The following is a 20161-nucleotide window of genomic DNA, read 5'->3' on the forward strand; positions in this document are numbered from 1 at the left end:
GAACTTGAATATAATTTGAAGTTGGGGTCAAAAGACAATAATACTTTTATTAAAAATACATTATATTAATTAAATAATTTATAAATACTTCATCAATTAATTATAACCATTACTTCAACTTTTTACTTTACATATCTAATAATTCAACCCATCATGCATTATTAAAAAATTTAACACTAATTATTTATAACTATTTCATCACTAATTTACAAATATCACTTCAACTTTTTACAATTATATCTTTATATATCTAATAGTTAAAAAGTTTGAATATTTAATATAAAAATATGAAATTACAGATTTAAGAGTTATAAAAAGTTAAAGTAATAGTTGTAAATTATTAATAAAATAATCATACATTATTTGATTGATATAATATATTTTAACAAGGACATTATTATCTTTACACCCTAATTTCAAATTTCAAGTCTCAAAAGACTTCACTGTGGTTTCTAAATTTCGTAAAACTTATTTGTAAATAAGTTACACCATGGAGCCTATAAGTAATTTTTCCTAAAAGAAATGGAAAAAATATAATGGAACTACTTAAAGTCATCAACATCCAAAATCAAATCGATACGATACTATCATTTTATTATTTACTCATTTATTTATTTTTTGAAGCAATCAAGATGTCAATGTTGAATACTGTTTCTCTCCAATGATAAGTCGTATAATGAAATTTGATAGTTTAAAAAAAAATACAAATTATTATGTACCGTTAAAATTCAAAACTACTGTGGAGGAACAGTGGACAGAAACCGGACTCACCAATGTTGGGATTAGTTATTATAAAACTAGAGAGGCCCAGATGAGAGTGCCTTGTCCAGATCAGCAATAAGATCATTAACATCCTCAATCCCCACAGAAATACGCACAAGATCTTCAGTTAAGCCTCTAGCTTCACGAACTGATGCAGGTATGCTGGCATGAGACATAAAGCATGGCATGCTTATGAGAGACTTTACACTCCCTGACAAAAAAATTCACAAGATCAGAATTTTGCAGGCAAACAAACATTCATTAGGCATCATAATTTAAATAATTATCTCTAAGTCACAATTCAACTTTGAGTCAGTCAGTTACTAACACATCATCAAGATTTAAAGCATCATATTTGTGAGTATTCATTAAATAATTTAAATAGTTTACCTCTAAGTCATCCCTTACTAGAATTTTCCGTCATTTTTTTTTGGGAAAAAAGTCAAAATGATATTAATAATATAAAAGGTAATTGCAAAGTAAAAGTCACTAATGAAAAGGAAGACCTCATAAAAGAGTCATGGGACCAAGAAAAAGTATGCTTGGTGATAAATACATAAACAAAAAAGGCAAAGCAGATGATGAACATCTTGATCAATGACATCTTGATTCTCCTTAGAGAGCAATCGGACAAAACCTCCTTTGTGAACAATGATATCTAGATGTCCAAGCAAGGATTGGCAATCGAATAATCCGAGGCAGGAGAAAAAAAAGGAAAAAGTACAAATCCAGTGCGAGATGGTTCGGATACATGCAGAACAAGAGCGAGTTGGATCTGTGTTGGGTGACCGTGTAATCAGAATTCAAAAAAGTTCTTCATCATAGAAATAGATAACAGCCACACAACTATATTCAAGAATACATGATGAAATGAAAAAAAAATGATCACTAACTAATGGAATGGACTGGAGTGGAGTGGGATAGAATGAAACATTCCATTGTTTAAAAGTTTTGGAGAGAATGACAATTAAGGACCTGCTAAGAACATTAATCCCAATTACGGACCGTGAAATTTTGAAATCCGAGTTAAGGACCATGGTCCTTAATTGTGATAAAAAAAATGAAATTTGTGAGGTGGGATTCATTATTGCCACTTGGGAATTCACTAACCCAACTTGAGAAAATTTGTAACGTATATTGTGAAAACATGAAACCCCACTTGGAAATGGAATGTTTAAAAAAGCGCCACTTGGGAATTCACTAACTAGACTTGAAAAAATTTCTAACGTATATTGTGAAAACATGAAACCTCACTTGAGAATCGATTGTTTAATAAAAAATACCAATTTGGATAAGTCACTTTTTATTAATGATTGTTTAATAAAAAACACCGATTTGCACACCAATTTGGATAAGTCACTTTTTATTAATGATTCTCAAGTGGGGTTTCATTTTTTCACAATATACGTTAGAAATTTTTTCAAGTCTAGTTAGTGAATTCTCAAGTGACGCTTTTTGTTAAACATTCCATTTCCAAGTAGGGTTTCATGTTTTCACAATATACGTTAGTAATTTTCTCAAGTTGGGTTAGTGAATTCCCAAGTCGCGTTAGTGAATCCCACCTCACAAATTTCATTTTTTTTATCACAATTAAGGACTATGGTCCTTAACTCGGATTTCAAAATTTCACGGTCCGTAATTGGGATTAATGTTCTTAACAGATCCTTAATTGTCATTCTCCCAAAGTTCCATTAGAGGAATGAACAATTTTATTTAATTATTATTTAAGAATTATTATAAATTCAATATATTTGAATTAGTTATAATTATGTTTTTCTAGTTTTAGTGACAAGGAGTGAGTGAGGAGGTCAGAAGCATGAGAGTAATTTTATAATAATGTTACTTATATTAGATCATTCCATAATCAACCTCTCAAATTGCAAGATCAGGGAATTAAAAAATGGATTTTGAATGGCTAATGATAGTTTAGAAGGCCATCCCAAGCCATTCCACCCATTTTTCAAAAAACTTTTTCTATACAATGGTATAAAACTTCTAATCATCCTATTCCATTTCATTCAATCCTAGAAAATGAAAAAATCCCAAACACTACCTAAGGATTTATTTTATCACATTCTTCCTCCTCCCATTCATCATTTCACCAACTACCATTATTTTTTCCTCTAGTGTTTTCATTTCTTTAAGCCTCAAGGAAAATAAAATAAGACAAATAAACTAAGGTTTTAAATTTGACCAACGTTGGCAATTAAAAAAACAAGAAGAAGAAGGCCCACTAAGTCATAACCAAATAAGCCTTCATTGCCTTAACAGACAGAAAACTTAGAGAAACCATCACAAAACAATTATATATAATTTTGATTCCTTAAGTCCCTTTAATTTCAATTAGAGCATTGTTGCACCCTAATTTTTAGATCAAAAGAATTAGGAAGGACAAGATATAACCTTCTTTAAGGAGGGAAAAAAATGGAATTAAGAAACTAAAAAATTGTCTTTAATTACTCTTCTTTTTTGTATAATGAGAGAAAGAAGATTACAAAAATTTGAACTATAGGGTCTAAGTTGCTTAGAAATACATTCAAGCCTATTTTTATATTAGCAATTCAAAACTCTTTCAATTAGAGCAAAGGCAGAAAAATATTTACCAAAACTGACAGTTATGCTGAAGTATTTGGTAGATTCAACAACATGCTTTGAGAGTACCACAGAGCCTGTCAAAAAGCTAAGCACTGATCCTGCCCCCTTTGCCTGCAAAACAAGAGCCTGATGAATATATAAACTCATTTCAGGAATATAAAGAAAAATATTGAATTTCACAGGTAAACCATACCTGAGAGTAGTGCAGGTCACGTCCAGGATGACCAAGAAGACCGGCATAGTTTACTTTCTTTACTCGGGGATGGGAGGCAAGAAATTCAGCGATCTTTTGTGCACTCCTCTGCAAAGTATGTTGTCTCTAACTATTATTGTTTTTCAATAAAAACGAATAATGATGCTGGATAGCAGTTATGATAGCACTGAAATTTAAAATGAAAGCTTAGAGAAACAATCTGATTCTGAAAAACACAGATTCATGACATTATTCAAAATTTTAGTTTCAGCAAACCACACAATCCAAGTATAACAAGTCATTAGTGAACAAACCAATTAGTTCAGAACATTAACAAGCCTCTAAAATTTTTATATATTTTCATTTTTGGAGTGTGTGTGTTTTACAAGTGGCTATGTGGACTAACCAATTTATCAAATAGTTGTACTCAAGGTAAATAAATTAGGAGGAAGACAGCCATGCTGTACATTCAGATAATCAGATATTACAGTCAACCATTCTTTAGACTAGAAACTACAAATCAGTAACTTAGAATGTTTAGTAACGCAGGTACCTGTTGCTTCTCAAGTCGCAGGTCCATTGTTTTGATCCCTTGCAAACAGAGCCAACAGTCAAATGGAGCTAAGCCTGAACCCACTGCATTTTGTAAAAGGTACATTTCTTTTGCCAACCTTTACAGGATGATGATCAAAGGCAAAAAATTGAGGAAACTCAGAGTACTGATCCACATTTGTAAATGAATTAAAAAAATATACATAAAACAGATGGAAAATAAAATGAAATTAAAAATACAATGGGAAATAATTCACAACATATAACTTAACACATGAACAGTGACTTAGACAAGGCGATTAGGGAAAAAAAAAAACAGAATAACGAAAGAAAGAGCAGTAAGAGTATTTCATTCTTAATTTTAAGGATTACAAGCACATCAAATATTATGCATCACAAACTCATCAGAAAAATTTGCCATTGAATTGAAATTTAGTTCACAAATTCCCTGTGGCATAACAGATTGACAAAATGGCTCGCAAACAAATCAAAATCTACAACATCATGGATGTTTGAGACAGAGAGAATAAGAGCTGCAACCTTTTGCCTTTCACAGCAACGACACCAGCCATGATATAACTATGTCCACCAATAAATTTGGTTGCTGAATGCATAACAATATCTGCAAAAGGGGGAAAATGTGGCCGTCACTTAGTAGAAAATTCCTTTGCCCTTTTTGTTTTAAATGTAAAATACAGGGTGTTTTCAACAAATTCCTAGGATTTTGGCCCAAAAAACAAATGGATAAAGGTACATTTTTGCCCCTTGAAGTATTCTCCGAAGAGCACCAAACGCCTTAAACTATTGGCTAGAGCAATTTTGCCTTTAAAGTAATTAAAACTGAGCATTTTTTCACTTTCCGTTAAATTCCCAATTAATATTTCTAACAGTCAACATTAGTAAACAAAACTCATTAAACACACTTTATAACGTTTTTTCAAAATAAAAATATAAACTTCAAAAATGCCCTTCATTTAAATACTCTATCTTTAAAAAAAAAAAAGAGAGAATATAATGGGAAAGGTAAAATTGAAAAAACATCATATGAAACCTTATTTTTGTCAAAGTGTCTTATATTTTAGAATGTCAAATCTCTCCAAAAGTGTCCATAAATTGAGGTGGAGAGAGTATTAGGTTGTTAAATCCAATTACACTTCATTATCTTGCAATATGGTTATATGAATACCTGCTCCAAGTTCCAAAGGCTGACATAACACAGGAGACATAATACTATTGTCCACCAATACAAGAGCACCACGTGCATGAGCCATCTCTGCTATTTTCTGGACATAAATCAGCAAATCAAAGAAATTTTTAAACATTGAATTAAACCATTCAAAAGAATTCCCTGCTACAAGTTCATATCATACATATTATTTAAGGGGGTCCATACGAGAACTATATAAGAATTTTACAGGCGTGGACCTTTTGTTCTATATTTTTGCAAGAGGCAAGAAAACTACTGATGGGCCTTTGATATCTTATACAAGGAAGAACAACAAAGGGATAAGGGCTCGATATTATAGAGGGCAGAGAGGCAACTACTAACCCTATACTGTCAAGGCAGTTGGATAGGGAGAATTAGTCAGGTAAAATATAGGGCGGTGAGTGCAGTGATAGAGGCAGGAGGCATGTACCCTGTGTGTTGAAAAATCTAGCCTCTCAAAGTGCAAGGAGTGGGTCCCTGAATGTGGCAATTTTCCTTCATTTTCCACACTTGTAGCTATCTACTAAGACTTGAAATGCAATCTATATTGAAATGCAATATTGTGACGCTTAAAATATTCAAGTTCAAATACAATATATATTGAAATAATAATGTTCTTTTTATCATACTTATGAGTTTATCTTGCTACTGTATCAAGAATAATTATATCAGAGACAAGTGAGAAATAGGAGAATCCAATAAACCTCTAGCCAGAAAAATCGAGACCAATCACATTACCAAAAAACTAAAATAACAAAAGCAGCAATAATAATAAAATGACATTTTCCTTCACAGGTGTAATATGAACCTCAAATATATATTGTGAAAAAAGCTGTCACTTGCACTAGGACTTTCTGTATTTGCAACCAAAGTAATTAAAGTTTCTTTGAAGATGCTGATAAGTTGACTTATAACAGCTCCAAAGACGACAAAAACAAAACACTCTCAACTTACAAAAGAAAACAACTACTCGAATATCAGATATTTGTAGGCGAGGATTGGTAGGACTCTCCAGCCACACCAACTTAGTCCAAGGTCCAATGGCAGAGACTACCTCCTCTAGATCACTTGTATTTACTCGTCTGTGAGCGCAAGCATTACAACATCATCAGTGAAAGCTAATAATTCTTGGGATCAAATAAATCCAACAATAGTTTTGTTTCATAATCCACTAACCCACATGAATAAACATCTGAAAAGCCAAAAAATCACACTTACTTCACCACAATTCCAGACTTTGGAATTACTTGCGACAATAGCCTATCTGAACCACCGTAGATATCATCTCCAGCTACAATTTCATCACCTGCGTGAGATTATTCAAGTAAATGACAATAAAAGCAATCAGTTCAGAACACTTGATCTCCAATGAAAACATTGAGAAGATATGGACAAGATATATCCATTATATTTCTATAATGAAAATAAAGTTATATGTATTCCAACATGTGAAGTTTATCAAGAAAAAAATAATAAAATACATAAACACGACCACTTAATGTTATAATTTCAAACCTGAATAAATACTTAAATTATCAAATGTCATCTCTAGCATAGTAATAAATGAAAAACAAAGACAAAATGTAAAAGATCATTTGTATCAATATATAATGAAGAAAGCTTAATAATTTAAAAAAATAACTTTGATTTATTGTACTGTTATGGACTTATTCATTGCACATAATATTTGAATCGAATTATCTACAAACTTCAGTATTTACTTTTCAGACTCAAAAATGCTTAAATTTATTGTTGATTATGATTGATTACATTTGATTAGGAATTAGGAATGATCATACATAATCTGAGAGATTTGATTTTGTAATTGTTCCGTCTTTATTGGCCATTATTATGTTGTATTAGGCTCACTATGAATAAGAGACTTCTGTTAGTCAAAAAAACACACTGAATATTTATATTGTAAATTTGGTAAGAGACTATTTGACAATAATTTGAAAGTGAAATTGGGAGATCAAATTATACCTCAAGTGGAAAAGTTTAGATATTTGGGAGCCATTATTCAAAATGATGGCGAAATCAGTGGAGATATTTCACATAGGATTCAAGCTGGGTGGTTTAATTGGAGAAAAGCTAAAGGAGTTATTTGCAACCGTAAGGTGCCTAATAAACTTAAAGGAAAGTTTTATCGCACTGCTATCAGACCGGCAATGTTTTATAGTAGTGAATGATGGGCTCTAACGGGACAACAAGAGCATAAAGTTAGAGTACCAGAGATGAGAATGTTACGATGGATGTGCGGACATACACGTAAAGATAAAATTTGAAATGAGCACATACGCGAAAAAGTGAGGGTAGCACCTATTGAGGAAAAAATGGTAGAAAATCGGTTAAGATGGTTTGGGCATGTACAAAGAAGACCAAGGGAGGCACCAGTGAGAAGAGTGGAACATATAACTTTGAGTCCGATTAAGAGGGGTAGAGGAAGGCCTAAGAAAACACTCTTAGAAGTTGTTGAACACGATCTTTTAATTAATAATATCCCTAAAAGCTTGATAAATGATAGAGCACAATGGCGTCTTGCAATCCATGTAGCCGACCCCACCTAGTGGGATAAAGGCTTGTTGTTGTTGTTGTTGTATCCTCTCTTTTCTCATGCTGTCTCAAACTCAAGTCAACTCATACTGAATTCCCCAGTTTGTGAGATACGCAGTGCCAAAAAAATAAAATCTATAATAAGGAAAATAGAAGAGAGGGTAGGATAAAGATAGAGAAAGGAAACAGAGTAGAGAAAGAAAGAATTCAGAAGGGGATAGAGAGATAGAGAGGGGAAGATTCAGAGGAGGGAATCAATGTTGTGCTGAATAATACACTTCTATTATGCCATTAGTCTAGGCGCAATCGAGATAGCAATCCTAATATCTATAGGACTTAGGAAATATGAGAAAATAATGTGTCCCAAGCCAGTATCACAGCAAAAACAATAAATAAGACAACAACAACAATAAATATGAGAGGAAAATACTTAGGTTTTGATATTAATGAGATGAATAAACCGAATCAATTTTATAAGAAGACTTTGATTCTAGCCCAAAACCCTATTTCCTCTAAAAGATAACAATAACACTAGTAACAGAGATTGCAAGCTTCAAAACAAGAGTTTCACTCCTACTGGCATTCGAAAGGCCAGTCTCTCCTCACAATTCCATTCTCAATCTCCTCAGCCATCCCTTCCCAAGCAAAAGACTACTAATTCTTTCATCCTGGCTGACACACAGCCTATGCTACCCAAAAGATCCTAATCATTACAAAAGATCACAAATTACTGTTCCTTACAGCTAGGGACTTAAGGATAAGCTTCTGGAACAGTTAAAGTATTTCCATTAGAGTTATTCTTCCCCTTTGACTTCCTCTAATATGTCTTAGAAAATAACAGGCCCTATCATTACCCTCCCCTAAAAGTTCCACCTTGTCCTCAAGGGGAAAAGTTGGAAACTATTTGTAAATTGTCTCTGCACATTCCCAAGAGTTCTCAAACTCAAGTAAGTCTTGCCATTTAACCAACACTTCCCGCTGTCCATTCATAAGCCTGCAAACCTTCCTAATATCTTGAGGCTGCACTCGCAATTCAAGCTCATTAGAAAGCAATGGAGGAATGGTAGGATGTACCACAGCAGCCGAAACCATTTGCTTGAGCTAAGAAACATGAAATACGGGGTGAATGTAGGTGGTGATTGGAAGTTCCAGCTTGTAGGCCACTATTCTGATCTTCTCAAGAACCTTGAAAGATCATAAAAATGCGGGCAGAGCTTCTCATTGCTCCCCCTGGCCAAGGTTTTTAGCCGATAAGGTCAAAGCTTCACATAAACAAAGTTGCCGTTCTCAAAATGCACATCCCGATGATGCTTTTCAGCTTGCGCCTTCATTTCACTTTGAGCCTTAGCTAAATTTCTCTGTAATTATTCAATGATCTAATTTTGAACTTGAATCTGTTCATTCATATCTTCCACAACTCAAGGTTTGCCACTAAATTTTAAAAATGTAGGAGGACCCCTACCATATACTGCCTTAAAAGGTCTCATGCCAGCCACATTGTGGAATGAAGTGTTGTACCAATACTCAGCCCAAGCCAACCATTTAGCCCGTTGAGTAGGCTTTTCATTAGCAAAACAACGCAAGAAGTCTCCAAACTCCTATTTATCACCTCTGTTTGTCCATTAGATTCTAGATGATAAGATGAGCTAAGGCAAAGTTGAGTTCCAACTTGTTTGAACAATTCTTGCCAAAATTGGCTAATGAAAAACTCTATCTTGATTTGAAACTATGGTTTTAGGGAAACCATGCAACTTCACAACCTCAGTCGCAAACTTTTCAGCAACATCCTTTGCAGAAAAAGGGTGGGCAAGGGGAAAAAATGAGCATATTTGGCGAGTCTATCCACTACTACTAGAATGATGTCATACCGCTTTGATTTAGGAAGCCCAGTGATGAAATCCATGCTAATATCTTCCCAAATGCTTTGTGGAATGGTTAATAGCTGTGACAGATCAGCAGGAGTTAAAGCCTGGTATTTATTCTTTTGATAGACCTCACAACTCGCCACATATTGCTGAACAACCCTTTTTATTCCCTCCCAGTACACCACATTGTATAGCCTCTTGTAGGTGCGTAAACAGCCCGAATGCGCCCCTATTGGAGAATCATGATACTCCTTCAGTAACAAGGGGATTCTGGTGGAGCTTTTTGGTAGGACTAATATCTCTTTATAGTATAGGCAGCCATGGACTAAGCTGTACCCTTCCACCCCTTTATTATTAGTTATGATTTGCTGTAGAATTTTGCTCAATTTTGGGTCCGCTTGCACCTCTTTCTCCCATTCTTCCACATCATTATATTGCCATAAGGAAAAGCCCATTAGTTCCAGTGATTCTTCTCTTCTGGATAGAGCGTCAGCAGCCCTATTTTCTTTACCAAGCTTGTATATAATCTTAAACTTGAAGCCCATTAATTTTGAGACCCATTTCTGTTGATTTTCATCAACCACTCTCTGCTCCAGCAAGTATTTCAATGCTTTTTTATCTGTATGGATGATGAATTTATGCCCCTAAAGGTAATGGCACCACTTTTGCACTGCCATAACAATAGCCATGAGCTCTCTTTCATAAATAGAGCATTGTTGGGCTCTATGTGAGAGCTTTTGGCTAAAATATGCCACAGGTCTGCATTGTTGCATCAAAACTGCCCCTACACTGGTACCGGAAGCATCAGTTTCTAACTCCAAATGAATGGTAAAATCGGGCATTGCGAGCACTGATAGTGTAGTCATGGCAGTTTTGAGCTGTTTAAAAGCCTTTTCTACTTCCAATGACGACTTGAAAGAATCTTTTTTTAGTAAATCAGTAAGAGGGCTAGCAATCTTCTCACAATTTTTGACAGATTGACGATAGTACACGGTCAGGCCTAGGAAACCCCTCAAGGATTTCACATTCTTAGGCTTTGGCCACTTCACCATGCTCTCTATCTTGGCTGGATCAGCTTTAACTCCTTCTTTTGATATGAGATGCCCTAAGTATTCAATCTTCAGTTGCACAAAACTACATTTCTTCAAATTAATCACAAGCTGATTTTCCTCCAGGATAGTTAATACAATCTCCAAATGCTTCAAATGAGTAGTTAGGTCATCACTATACATAAGAATGTCATCAAAAAATACCAATACAAACTTGCGTAAATACTCCCTGAATACCTCATTCATCAAAGATTGAAAAGTTGAGGGAGCGTTGGTTAATCCAAAGGGCATCACCTTGAACTCATAATGTCCTTCATGTGTTCTGAATGCTGTTTTGTGATCATCCCCAGCCTTAATTCGAATCTGGTGGTACCCAAACTTCAAATCCAGCTTTGAGAAAATTGTGGCTCCCTTCAATTCATCCAATAGCTCATCTATGGCTGGAATAGGAAATTTATCCGGAACTGTAATTTTATTTAAGGCTCTATAGTCAACACAAAACCTCCAACTTCCATCTTTCTTCTTGACCACCACCATCAAACTTGAACAAGGGCTGTTGCTTGGCTGAATAATTCCGGCCTTTAACATGTCCTTCACTAAGTCTTCTATTTCATTCTTCTACATATGGGGGTATCGATAAGGCCTTATGTTCGGTGGCTGCTCTCCAAGTTTAATAATAATAGCATGATCTTGTGAATGGAGTGGAGGTAGACCTTCAAGAACTTGGTAGACAGTAGGAAACTTCTCCAATAACTCTTGAATTTCAAGACTTAAAATGAGAGTACTTTCATCACTTCCAGTGAGCCCATTATATTCAATTAGAAACCCCTCCACTTTCTTTCCTACAGCAAATTAATGATTTGAAAGTAGTCTAAGCCCGAGTGAGAGATGGATCACCCTGTAAGCAAATTCTCTTTTCCTTCTTGCCAATCTCCATTGTTACCTCACTCTAGTTGACCTTCACATCTCCCAAGGACTTCAACCACTCCATTCCCAAGACCACATCAACCCCTGTCAACGTGAAAGGATAGAAGGTTTGGATAATTTGGCACCCCTAAACACTCAAACAGAGGTCCTTACATCTTTTCTTCCCTTTCACAACAAACCCATCACCCACTGTAACAGTATATTCAGAGATCTCATCAAAGGGTAATTTCAACTTACTCGTAAATCTTCAGTAATAAAATTGTGGGTGGCGCCATTGTCAATAAGAATAACCACTTCAGTGCCTCCAATCCTCCCTTTAACCTTCATGGTGTGATTATCACCAAATCCAGCTATGGAATTGAGAGATAATTCCATCTGTGTCCTACCATCAAGATTTTCGAAATCCCTTCCTTCAAGTTCAGCCTCCGTGTCATCTTCCACTCTCACTTTTTCTGCCCCCAACTCCATTATTAGTACTTAAAGGTTCTTGTTCTTGCGCTGGTGGGTTGGGCTATATTTATCTCCACACTTGAAGCACAGTCCTAACTCACGTCGCCTTGCAATCTCAGTGTCAGAGAGTCGTCGCAAGTTCCCGGTCCTCTTCGTTGATGATCCCCAATCAAAGAGCTCGCAGCTTTGGAGTGCTCTGTTTCAGTGTCCATTCTCTTCGAGTTCTCGGCAAATGAAGATGCTGCATTATACACTTTGCGATTTCCTTCAATCACACGCGCAATTCGTGTAGAATAAGTGGGTTGTAACATTTCAGGTTTGGGCCCAAACTGAGGACATTGGGCTCAGTTAACCCTAGGCTGTCTATACTCTCCAAGTATCTAATTCCTCTCATCTATACACACGGCCATCTCCATCAATTCTCGTAATGTAAGAGTCTTCGTTAACTTCAACTTGGCTCTAATCTCTAGTTTTAACCCAGAACAGAATGCACTGATCAAGCATTCTTCAAAGGCCTCCTTCAACGGTGCAGATAAGAGCTCGAATTCTTCAACAAATTCCAGCACCATCTTGTCTTGTTTGGTTGTGAACAGTCTCTCGTATTCACCCCCTAGCTAAGAGGAGCGAAATTTGTGTAGCAGCTCACTCTTGAACTCCGTCCATTGACTCAGGGGTATCCTTGTCTCCAACCATTGATACCAATTTAATGCTTTACCCTCTAGACATACCACAACAGCCTCGAGCTTATCCTGTTCTGTGATAGAGTTTGCATGAAAATATCTTTACACCCGAAAAAGCCATCCCAAAAGGTCCTCGCCTAAAAAAATTGGTAATTCTAACTTTCTATATTTGCTTCCATCTGTATCACCTCCTGTGTTGCTCACCAAAACCTCCTCATGACCTTCCTATTCATTTCCATGTGGCCCTACTATCTTCTTCTCTATTTGCACCAGGCATGATTAATGGTCTTCAATGTTTCTTTAATACCGCTTACATCCCGGGTTAATAGTTAATACCCCAACAGTCTCCTTCAATTCTTGTACTTCTAGATCAGAATATTAGACCCTTTTTGCCATAACTCCTTACACATAACACCCAGAGATTGTACCGCTTTGATACTAAATAATGTGTCCCAAGCCAATATCACAGTAAAAACAATAAATAAGACAGCAATAGCAATAAATATGAGAGGAAAATACTTAGGTTTTGATATTGAGATGAATAAACTGAATCAGATTTACAAGACGACTCTAATTCTGGCCCAAAACCCTATTTCCTCTAAAAGATAACAATAACACCAGCAATACAGATTACAAGCTTCAAAACAAGAGTTTCACTCCCACTGGCACTCGAGGCCAATCTCTCCTCACAATTCCATTCTCGTTCTCCTCGGCCATCCCTTCCTAGGCAAAAGACTACTAATACCTTCATCCTGGCTGACACAAAGCCCATACTACCCAAAAGATCCTAATCATTACAAAAGATCACAAATTACTGTTCCTTATGGATAGGGACTAAAGGATATATGTCTTAGGAAAATAACGAGCCCTATCAGAAAACAATACCAACATGTAACTAAAACTCCCTAACTATCAACAACTACCCAAATTACATATAAGTCATTTATTATTTCCTTATCAGTGCCCCCTTTAACGGCCCTTGTCCTCAAGGGTTGGGAATTGAAAAATCTAGAAATTGCTCTTGGAAATTGAATAAAGACATCAAGGTAGCTTCTTCATTAGGTTTATCTTTCCACTGTATCAAAATTTCAGTAATGACCCGCCCTTTTGCATTCCAATCCTTTTATTTAGAACATATTTCAGAATGAGAGTTGTAGCTTCTATTGGCCAATTTTCAGGGGGGTGTCTCTGCTTAACTGAGGGATCTGGACACAATTTCAGTAGTGAAACATGGCAAGTTGAATGAATTCTGGATGTAGGAGGAAGTTCTAGCTTGCAGCAACCTTCCCTATCTTCTCAAGCACTCTATATGGTCCAAAAAACCATGAGGCTAGCGTTTGAGTACTTCTAGAATCTGCTTATAGGGTTGAAGTTTCAGGAATACCCACTGACCAACCTCAAATTCTCTATCAGGCCTCTTTAAAAAAGCCTTTTGGTTCATACTATTGGCTGCTCGACTTAAATGATGCTTGAGAACATTAATGTGTTCTCTTGCAATAAAATTCCTATCAACAACTTCCACTATAGCTTCTTTCGGTAGACATGGAGCAGAGATAGGTGGTTTCTACCTATAAAGTAACTCATAGGAAGTTGCCTTGGTTGAAGTGTGGAAGGTTGTATTGTACCACCACTCAACCAAGGATAGCCACTTGCTCCATTCCTTAGGGTTTTCCCAGCACATACAACTAAAGTATGTTTCCAAACAGCGATTTTAAACTTCAAATTGCCCATTACTCTGTGGACGGTAGGAAGAGGTCAACTTTAGCTCAATCTTTATTACCTTCAGGAACTCCTTCCAAAAATTACTTATGAAAATTAAATCTTGGGGCCAAAAGAATAGTAGGAGATAGCGACGCTACCTGTGACAAGAAAACAAAGAGAGGGGGCAACAGTGACTTTTGAGTTGACCCTAGCTGCGGTTGTGAATAGCTTTAAGTCCCAGAATGTAAGCCAAGACAGACGGGATTGGCAACCCCTACTACTAAAGAGTTTGAGAGATTACTCGAGTCTATTCCATATTCGAATTCACACAAAGAAACTGTCTTGAAATCTTGGGCTTGCCATTCTTGCACTTCCATGCACACTTGTGCTAATGGTAAGGAAAACTCATAATCTTTTGGTGCAGCAGATAATTCTTGCTCATTAATGAACTCGTTTGGGCATGGTGGGAAGGGAACTAAACCAAACCCATCTTCAATAAAAGCAACTGGGGCATCTTCCAAGAATGATTCTTGCCACAGCAATTTCTCAACTCTGCCACATCTTCCCTCATAAAACTCAACTTTTTAAGCTCTACTGCTATATTTTTAGACTCCATTGCTCTATGAGAAAGTTGCTTCATATCCATGATGCCGAGGATAACTTAGCTTTGATACCACTATTAAGATAAATAGAAGAGGGTAGAACAGAGATGGAGAAAGGAAACAGAGTTGAGAAAGAAAGAATTCAAAAGGGGATAGACAGATCCAAAGAGGAAGAATCAGAGGACGGAATTAGTGTTGTGCTGAATAATACACTTCTATCATGCCATTAGTCTAAGTACAATCGAGATAGCAACCTAGTATTTATAGGACTTAGGAAATATCAGAAAACAATACCATAATGTAACTAAAACTCCCTAACTACCCTTAACTACGAACAATTATCCAAATTACATATAGGCCTTTTATTACTTCCATATGAATCTATTCAACAAATTTTATGATAAACTACCTTAAACAGATATATTTTCATGCTTGCACTGTTTTAGAAGCTTTGAATTACAAATACAAAATAGACTAAGATGAGGAAATGCACCAGTTTCAAAAAGTTGACAAACAGCACTCAAAGCAGCCATTCCACTAGTGAAGCAAAAGGCTCTGTCTGCTTTGTCAAGCTTTGCTAGTAACCTGAGGATACAAAATATGCCAAGTAAAAGAGGATGGAAAGAAGAAACAGATATGAACAAAATCAAGACAACAAATCAGGTCAGACCTTTCCAAAGCATCTCGGGTAGGATTTCCACTTCTAGTATAGTCATAAGGACCATTTTCTGTTGCAGAAGGCTGCATGAAAAAGCATAGAAGACAAGTAAAATATGAAAAGAATACCATGAAATAGAGATACTAAATAGTAATACACAATAACTGAAGAGCTCAGCATGTACAGATCAAATTTTCACCTGCTTAAAAGTAGCAGTCTGGTAAATTGGTGTACTGATTGCTTCATAAGGATCAAACTCATTATCAAAATTCATTAACACTGTCGAAAGACTAGGCTCAATGGTCTTTTCTTCTGCAAAACAGAAGTTGAAACTATTTACATATAAAACAAAAATTTTACACACAGTATCAACAAAAGAAACATAGCAAAAACCACTTGAGCACTCTGGAATACTGTCCACCAAAGCCGATGTGCTCACGATCATCTCCCTATCAATTGAACAATTCAGTCTGAACCCTTTTGCACAGACCAGTCGGTTTGACTTCAAATTTGCCAGGTTGCAAAATCCCATGTTCTCCCACATATTTCCAGCAGTTGTGCTCTAAAACACAATGAGAAATGTAAACTATACGAGTACAAAATACCATTGGAATTTTAATTTTATAAAGGTCTTGTTTTTCCTCTTCATAAACATTAGGTACATAAGTCAGAGACTCCCAGCATCTAAAATATTATCACAGTAGTTAATTTTCCAGTAACTACAACAAGAAGGCATATTTGGTAAAGATGCCAACAACTCAGCAAATACCAAAACTTTGCATTACATGTTCATCACCCAATAATTATATAAGTTGCATAAAGTGTTTGAAATAATGACCGTTTTTACCTTAGCTTGTAGATTAATAGCAACCTGAGTAATGAAAGGCCCTGAGAAAAATTGAGGCCGGAGCCATCATAGAAGAACAAGAAAGGGCTAGGTTTTTCTTATGATCTTCAAGGCTGTGGAGTTTCAATGTGATATGCAGTCCAAAGTTTTATGAATCCAGATTGCCTACACAACAGTTTCCAGAGCATCTCCACTCATCACCCTCATCTTAGCATTTCAAGTCATCCAAGACACCACAGAATGTCATGTCATACAAAACCTAACGCAATCATAACAAAACAAGTTCAAAGCCAAAACAAGGTAACAATAATGTAATAATGCAAAGAAATAATTCAGAACCAATGCAGCATATCATATAATTTCTAAAATGTAAAGCATCTACTAATCCAGCTCAAAACCACTACAACAAACAACAATCATAACAGTCAATTCAAAACCATATTTGATCAAAGCAAATGCAAAGCTTCCAATGATCAATTAATTAATTCCTTGAAGCTTCAACAGCATAGCATCTTATTCAATTAACACAAACTGCGGAGCATCCAACAGACTGATAACCTTGCTTATAAGTAGAATCTTCAACATGTAAAATCAGCAATTAACCAACAATACACAACATAGACCAGTTAAGCTTGCTTATAGGTAGAAAAGGAAGCATCTCTTTCAAGATCAAAACATTAAAGAAATAAGAGAAATAGGAATGAAGATGAAGCAAGATCATGGAGGAAGGTAGATAAGGAAGGTTATTGAAGAAGATGACACATCTGATTCCAACAAAAATCTTTGATTCTCCCCCAGTTGACAGTGGTAAATAATGGTGGATGATACCAATGGAAGACATGAGTGATGTAAAATACCCATATCTCGCTGTCAATAAACACTAGAATTTGTACTGATGACTATAATGAAATATGATTCATTCTTAATCAAACAGTGGAGGTTCCCACATGTGAAATTATAAAAGATCATTCTTAGATTAGCACCAATCCTAGATACAACTTGCACTTTCTTATCCCCATTTCTGTAATAGGACCATGTAGGGAACCAACCAGAAGCAGAGTGGATGCGGAAATTTTCAAGACAGAAGAAACACCCGCCTTTCTTAGTTGCAAAGTGCATTACACAAGGTGGCCAGAAGCTGAGAGCTACTAAGCCAGCAAATCAAATAGGAATGGAGGCTACAAGCTAGTAGGAGTGGGAATAGATCAAGCCAAACTTTGGCCACACAGACTTGAGCATATAACAGGGCCTCAAGCCTAAGCTTAGGCCTAAACTTGCATGCAGGCTTTTTTCCTAGGCTCAAGCCTGATCCTGTAATAGGCTTGGCTTGGCTTTTAAAGGCCTACTTAATATGTAGGCCTTTTTAAAAAGACTTTTGAATTTAGGCCTCAGAGGCTTTAAGCACACTTCAAGCCAACCTAAGCCTACATAAAAATGTAGGCTTTGGTAAACTTCAAAACTTACATATTTCAGATTTTATATAGGTTTAAAAGGCTTAAAGCCTACATGTTATTTAAATGAAATTAAAAGGTGTAATAAATCTAAATAAAAATTATTTTAAAGACTTACATCTCAGCAACAATACAACTAAAATTTTTTTTCCCAAAAGAATACAATTAAAATGAAATTAACCAATGACAGCATATCAACGATGTATAACTTTTGTTTCTTCCGTTGGTGTCTAACAACAAATAAGAGCAGAAGCTGACAACAAGCAACTCAGAAGACATTAAGAAGTGGAAAACCATCTAAGAATCTAGTGTGGTCAGTTCACGATTGTTTCAATAATTCAATCATTAATAGCGCAGTAAAACATAGAAACTGCGCAGCCACAATAGATTTGTAATCAATTTTCGGAAAAGCCCCTCTTTTATTTGATTAAACAAACTAGATGAAAAAGATGTTTTTAAGGTGAAGAAAACACTAGCAGTACCTAACAATCTTCTCATTTATTTTTAACATTTACTCTTCTCTCGCTTTCCTGGCCCAACCCAAGAGATTTGGCATCCTTTAGACATTTCCATCATCTTTTCCTTTGCCAGATTTCATTTCCCTCCTTCTCAACTCTTACAGACCCTTGAATACGGTGTTGAGTGCTGACCCACCCAAGTTTGAAAGCATATAGACTCCATATTTGTCAAAAAAAATTTAAAAAAAAATAAATCATGCCATGTATTTTAAACGAAAACACATATATGGAAAGTATAATTAATCTAACAATTAATAAATAAACAAAGACTCCAGGCATAGTAAAACATGTAAGAATATTGAACAAATCCCATGGTCGGACTTAATTAAACAGACCCCTTGCAATAGCCCGTGTATTTGTTAACATTTTAAAATAAACAGTACTATTTTCTATTTATAAATATTGATGACTTGTGGGGATTCAATCATTGAACCCAAATGTCAGCAAAAATCAAACCAGAAGAGGGAAGGTAACGAACATGAAGGAGTAAGGTAAATTGAACCTTGACAGTAACACGAACGCCAAACAGCGAAGAGAACGTCGAACAAAAATATGAAAGAAGCAGAAGGCAACACAAGAGAAGTGGGCAGCAAAGCGAAAGAAGCAGACATCAAGGCGAACGACAACGATAACCTGATCTGAACAGCGAGTGAGAACGGCAACACGAGCCTGGATCTCAAGATTCGAAGAGATCGTTGAGTACTCGTGCTTTTCTTTTTCAATGATAACGCCGTGATCAGGAGAGAGGAAGGGAGAAGTCGCCGTGCTCTGCTCTCAGAAGTTTTGAAGAGAATGTGAAGTTTGAGGCGGAACCAGGAGCCGATTTGATGTGGTAGGACGAGGGAAACGAGAATGAATTGACGTAGGGCTAGTATAGTAAATATGTAATTTAAATTTAAATTAAATTAAACTATAATATTCTTTCTATTTCAAATTACAAAACACTTTTAGACAAAAATCTTACATACTAATAAACTTTATTAAACACACTTAATAATTTTATCTTTTCAAAATAAAAATATAAACTTTTCAAAATATTTATCATTCAATGTATTAAAAAGAGAAAGGACAAAAATTAATCGTAAAAAGAGAAAGGGTAATATTGTAATTAGTGCATTTAATGAAATTTTAATTTATTCAAAATGTCTTATATTTTAAAACGAAAAAACTACTTCAAAAGTACTCTATAATTTAGGATGGAAGGAGTATAAAATAAGTAAGTGAAATATATAAAATATAAATAAATAAATAAATATTTAAACATGCCAACCTGCAGGCTTACTAGGGGATCGCATTTGGTCCTCATCACCCCCATTGGGTGATCTAAACCCTTTAATTTGTTTCATATGATATTTGCCATTGGTTTAAAATTATTTTTAAAATATTTTTATGTTAAATTCATCAAAATAAAAATTATAAAAATTTATAATATTAAATGTGAACTCTTAAGAGTATATCAAGATAATCAATTAACTAAAATTATAAAATATTTAATATTAAATTAGACCTTTGAAATTATATCTATATTATTCAGGATACATCTGAATAGTT

At 35.4% G+C, this 20161-nt stretch overlaps 1 protein-coding gene across 4 annotated transcripts; it reads right to left on the reverse strand.

The window, feature by feature from the left end:
• Positions 1–590: 590 nt before the first annotated feature.
• LOC129308655 (cystathionine beta-lyase, chloroplastic-like) lies at positions 591–19438 on the reverse strand. 4 transcript variants are annotated; one of them, XM_054949928.1, is made up of 14 exons: positions 19244–19438; positions 16642–16900; positions 16188–16356; positions 15994–16106; positions 15807–15877; positions 15630–15721; positions 6528–6615; positions 6280–6391; positions 5289–5385; positions 4643–4724; positions 4104–4221; positions 3551–3658; positions 3366–3468; positions 591–973 (listed from the first exon to the last, which is right to left on the reverse strand). In XM_054949928.1, the coding sequence occupies exons 3-14, from the start codon at positions 16336–16338 to the stop codon at positions 798–800; spliced, it is 1311 nt and encodes a 436-aa protein (XP_054805903.1). In that variant the 5' UTR covers positions 16339–16356; positions 16642–16900; positions 19244–19438; the 3' UTR covers positions 591–797. The 4 variants fall into 4 exon arrangements, with proteins under 4 accessions (XP_054805903.1, XP_054805906.1, XP_054805904.1 ...); XM_054949931.1 differs by having other exon boundaries at positions 16191–16356; positions 19244–19437; XM_054949929.1 differs by having other exon boundaries at positions 19113–19250.
• Between the last annotated feature and the right edge of the window lie 723 nt (positions 19439–20161).

This window comes from Prosopis cineraria, unplaced genomic scaffold (assembly GCF_029017545.1).
Source record: "Prosopis cineraria cultivar Desert tree isolate PC_DT_omini unplaced genomic scaffold, ASM2901754v1 PC4, whole genome shotgun sequence".
NCBI classification, from domain to species: domain Eukaryota; kingdom Viridiplantae; phylum Streptophyta; class Magnoliopsida; order Fabales; family Fabaceae; genus Prosopis; species Prosopis cineraria.

Bases quoted from the DNA above. Each gene is read 5' to 3' on its own strand.
- LOC129308655 (XM_054949928.1), bottom strand. From the start codon at position 16,338: ATGTGGGAGAACATGGGATTTTGCAACCTGGCAAATTTGAAGTCAAAC. The intron at 5,386-6,279 runs GTAGTTGTTTTC...ATTTATGTCCAG, and splicing joins TACAAATATCTGATATTCGA to AAAATAGCAGAGATGGCTCA. The intron at 3,659-4,103 runs GTACCTGCGTTA...CATACTTTGCAG, and splicing joins TGCGACTTGAGAAGCAACAG to AGGAGTGCACAAAAGATCGC.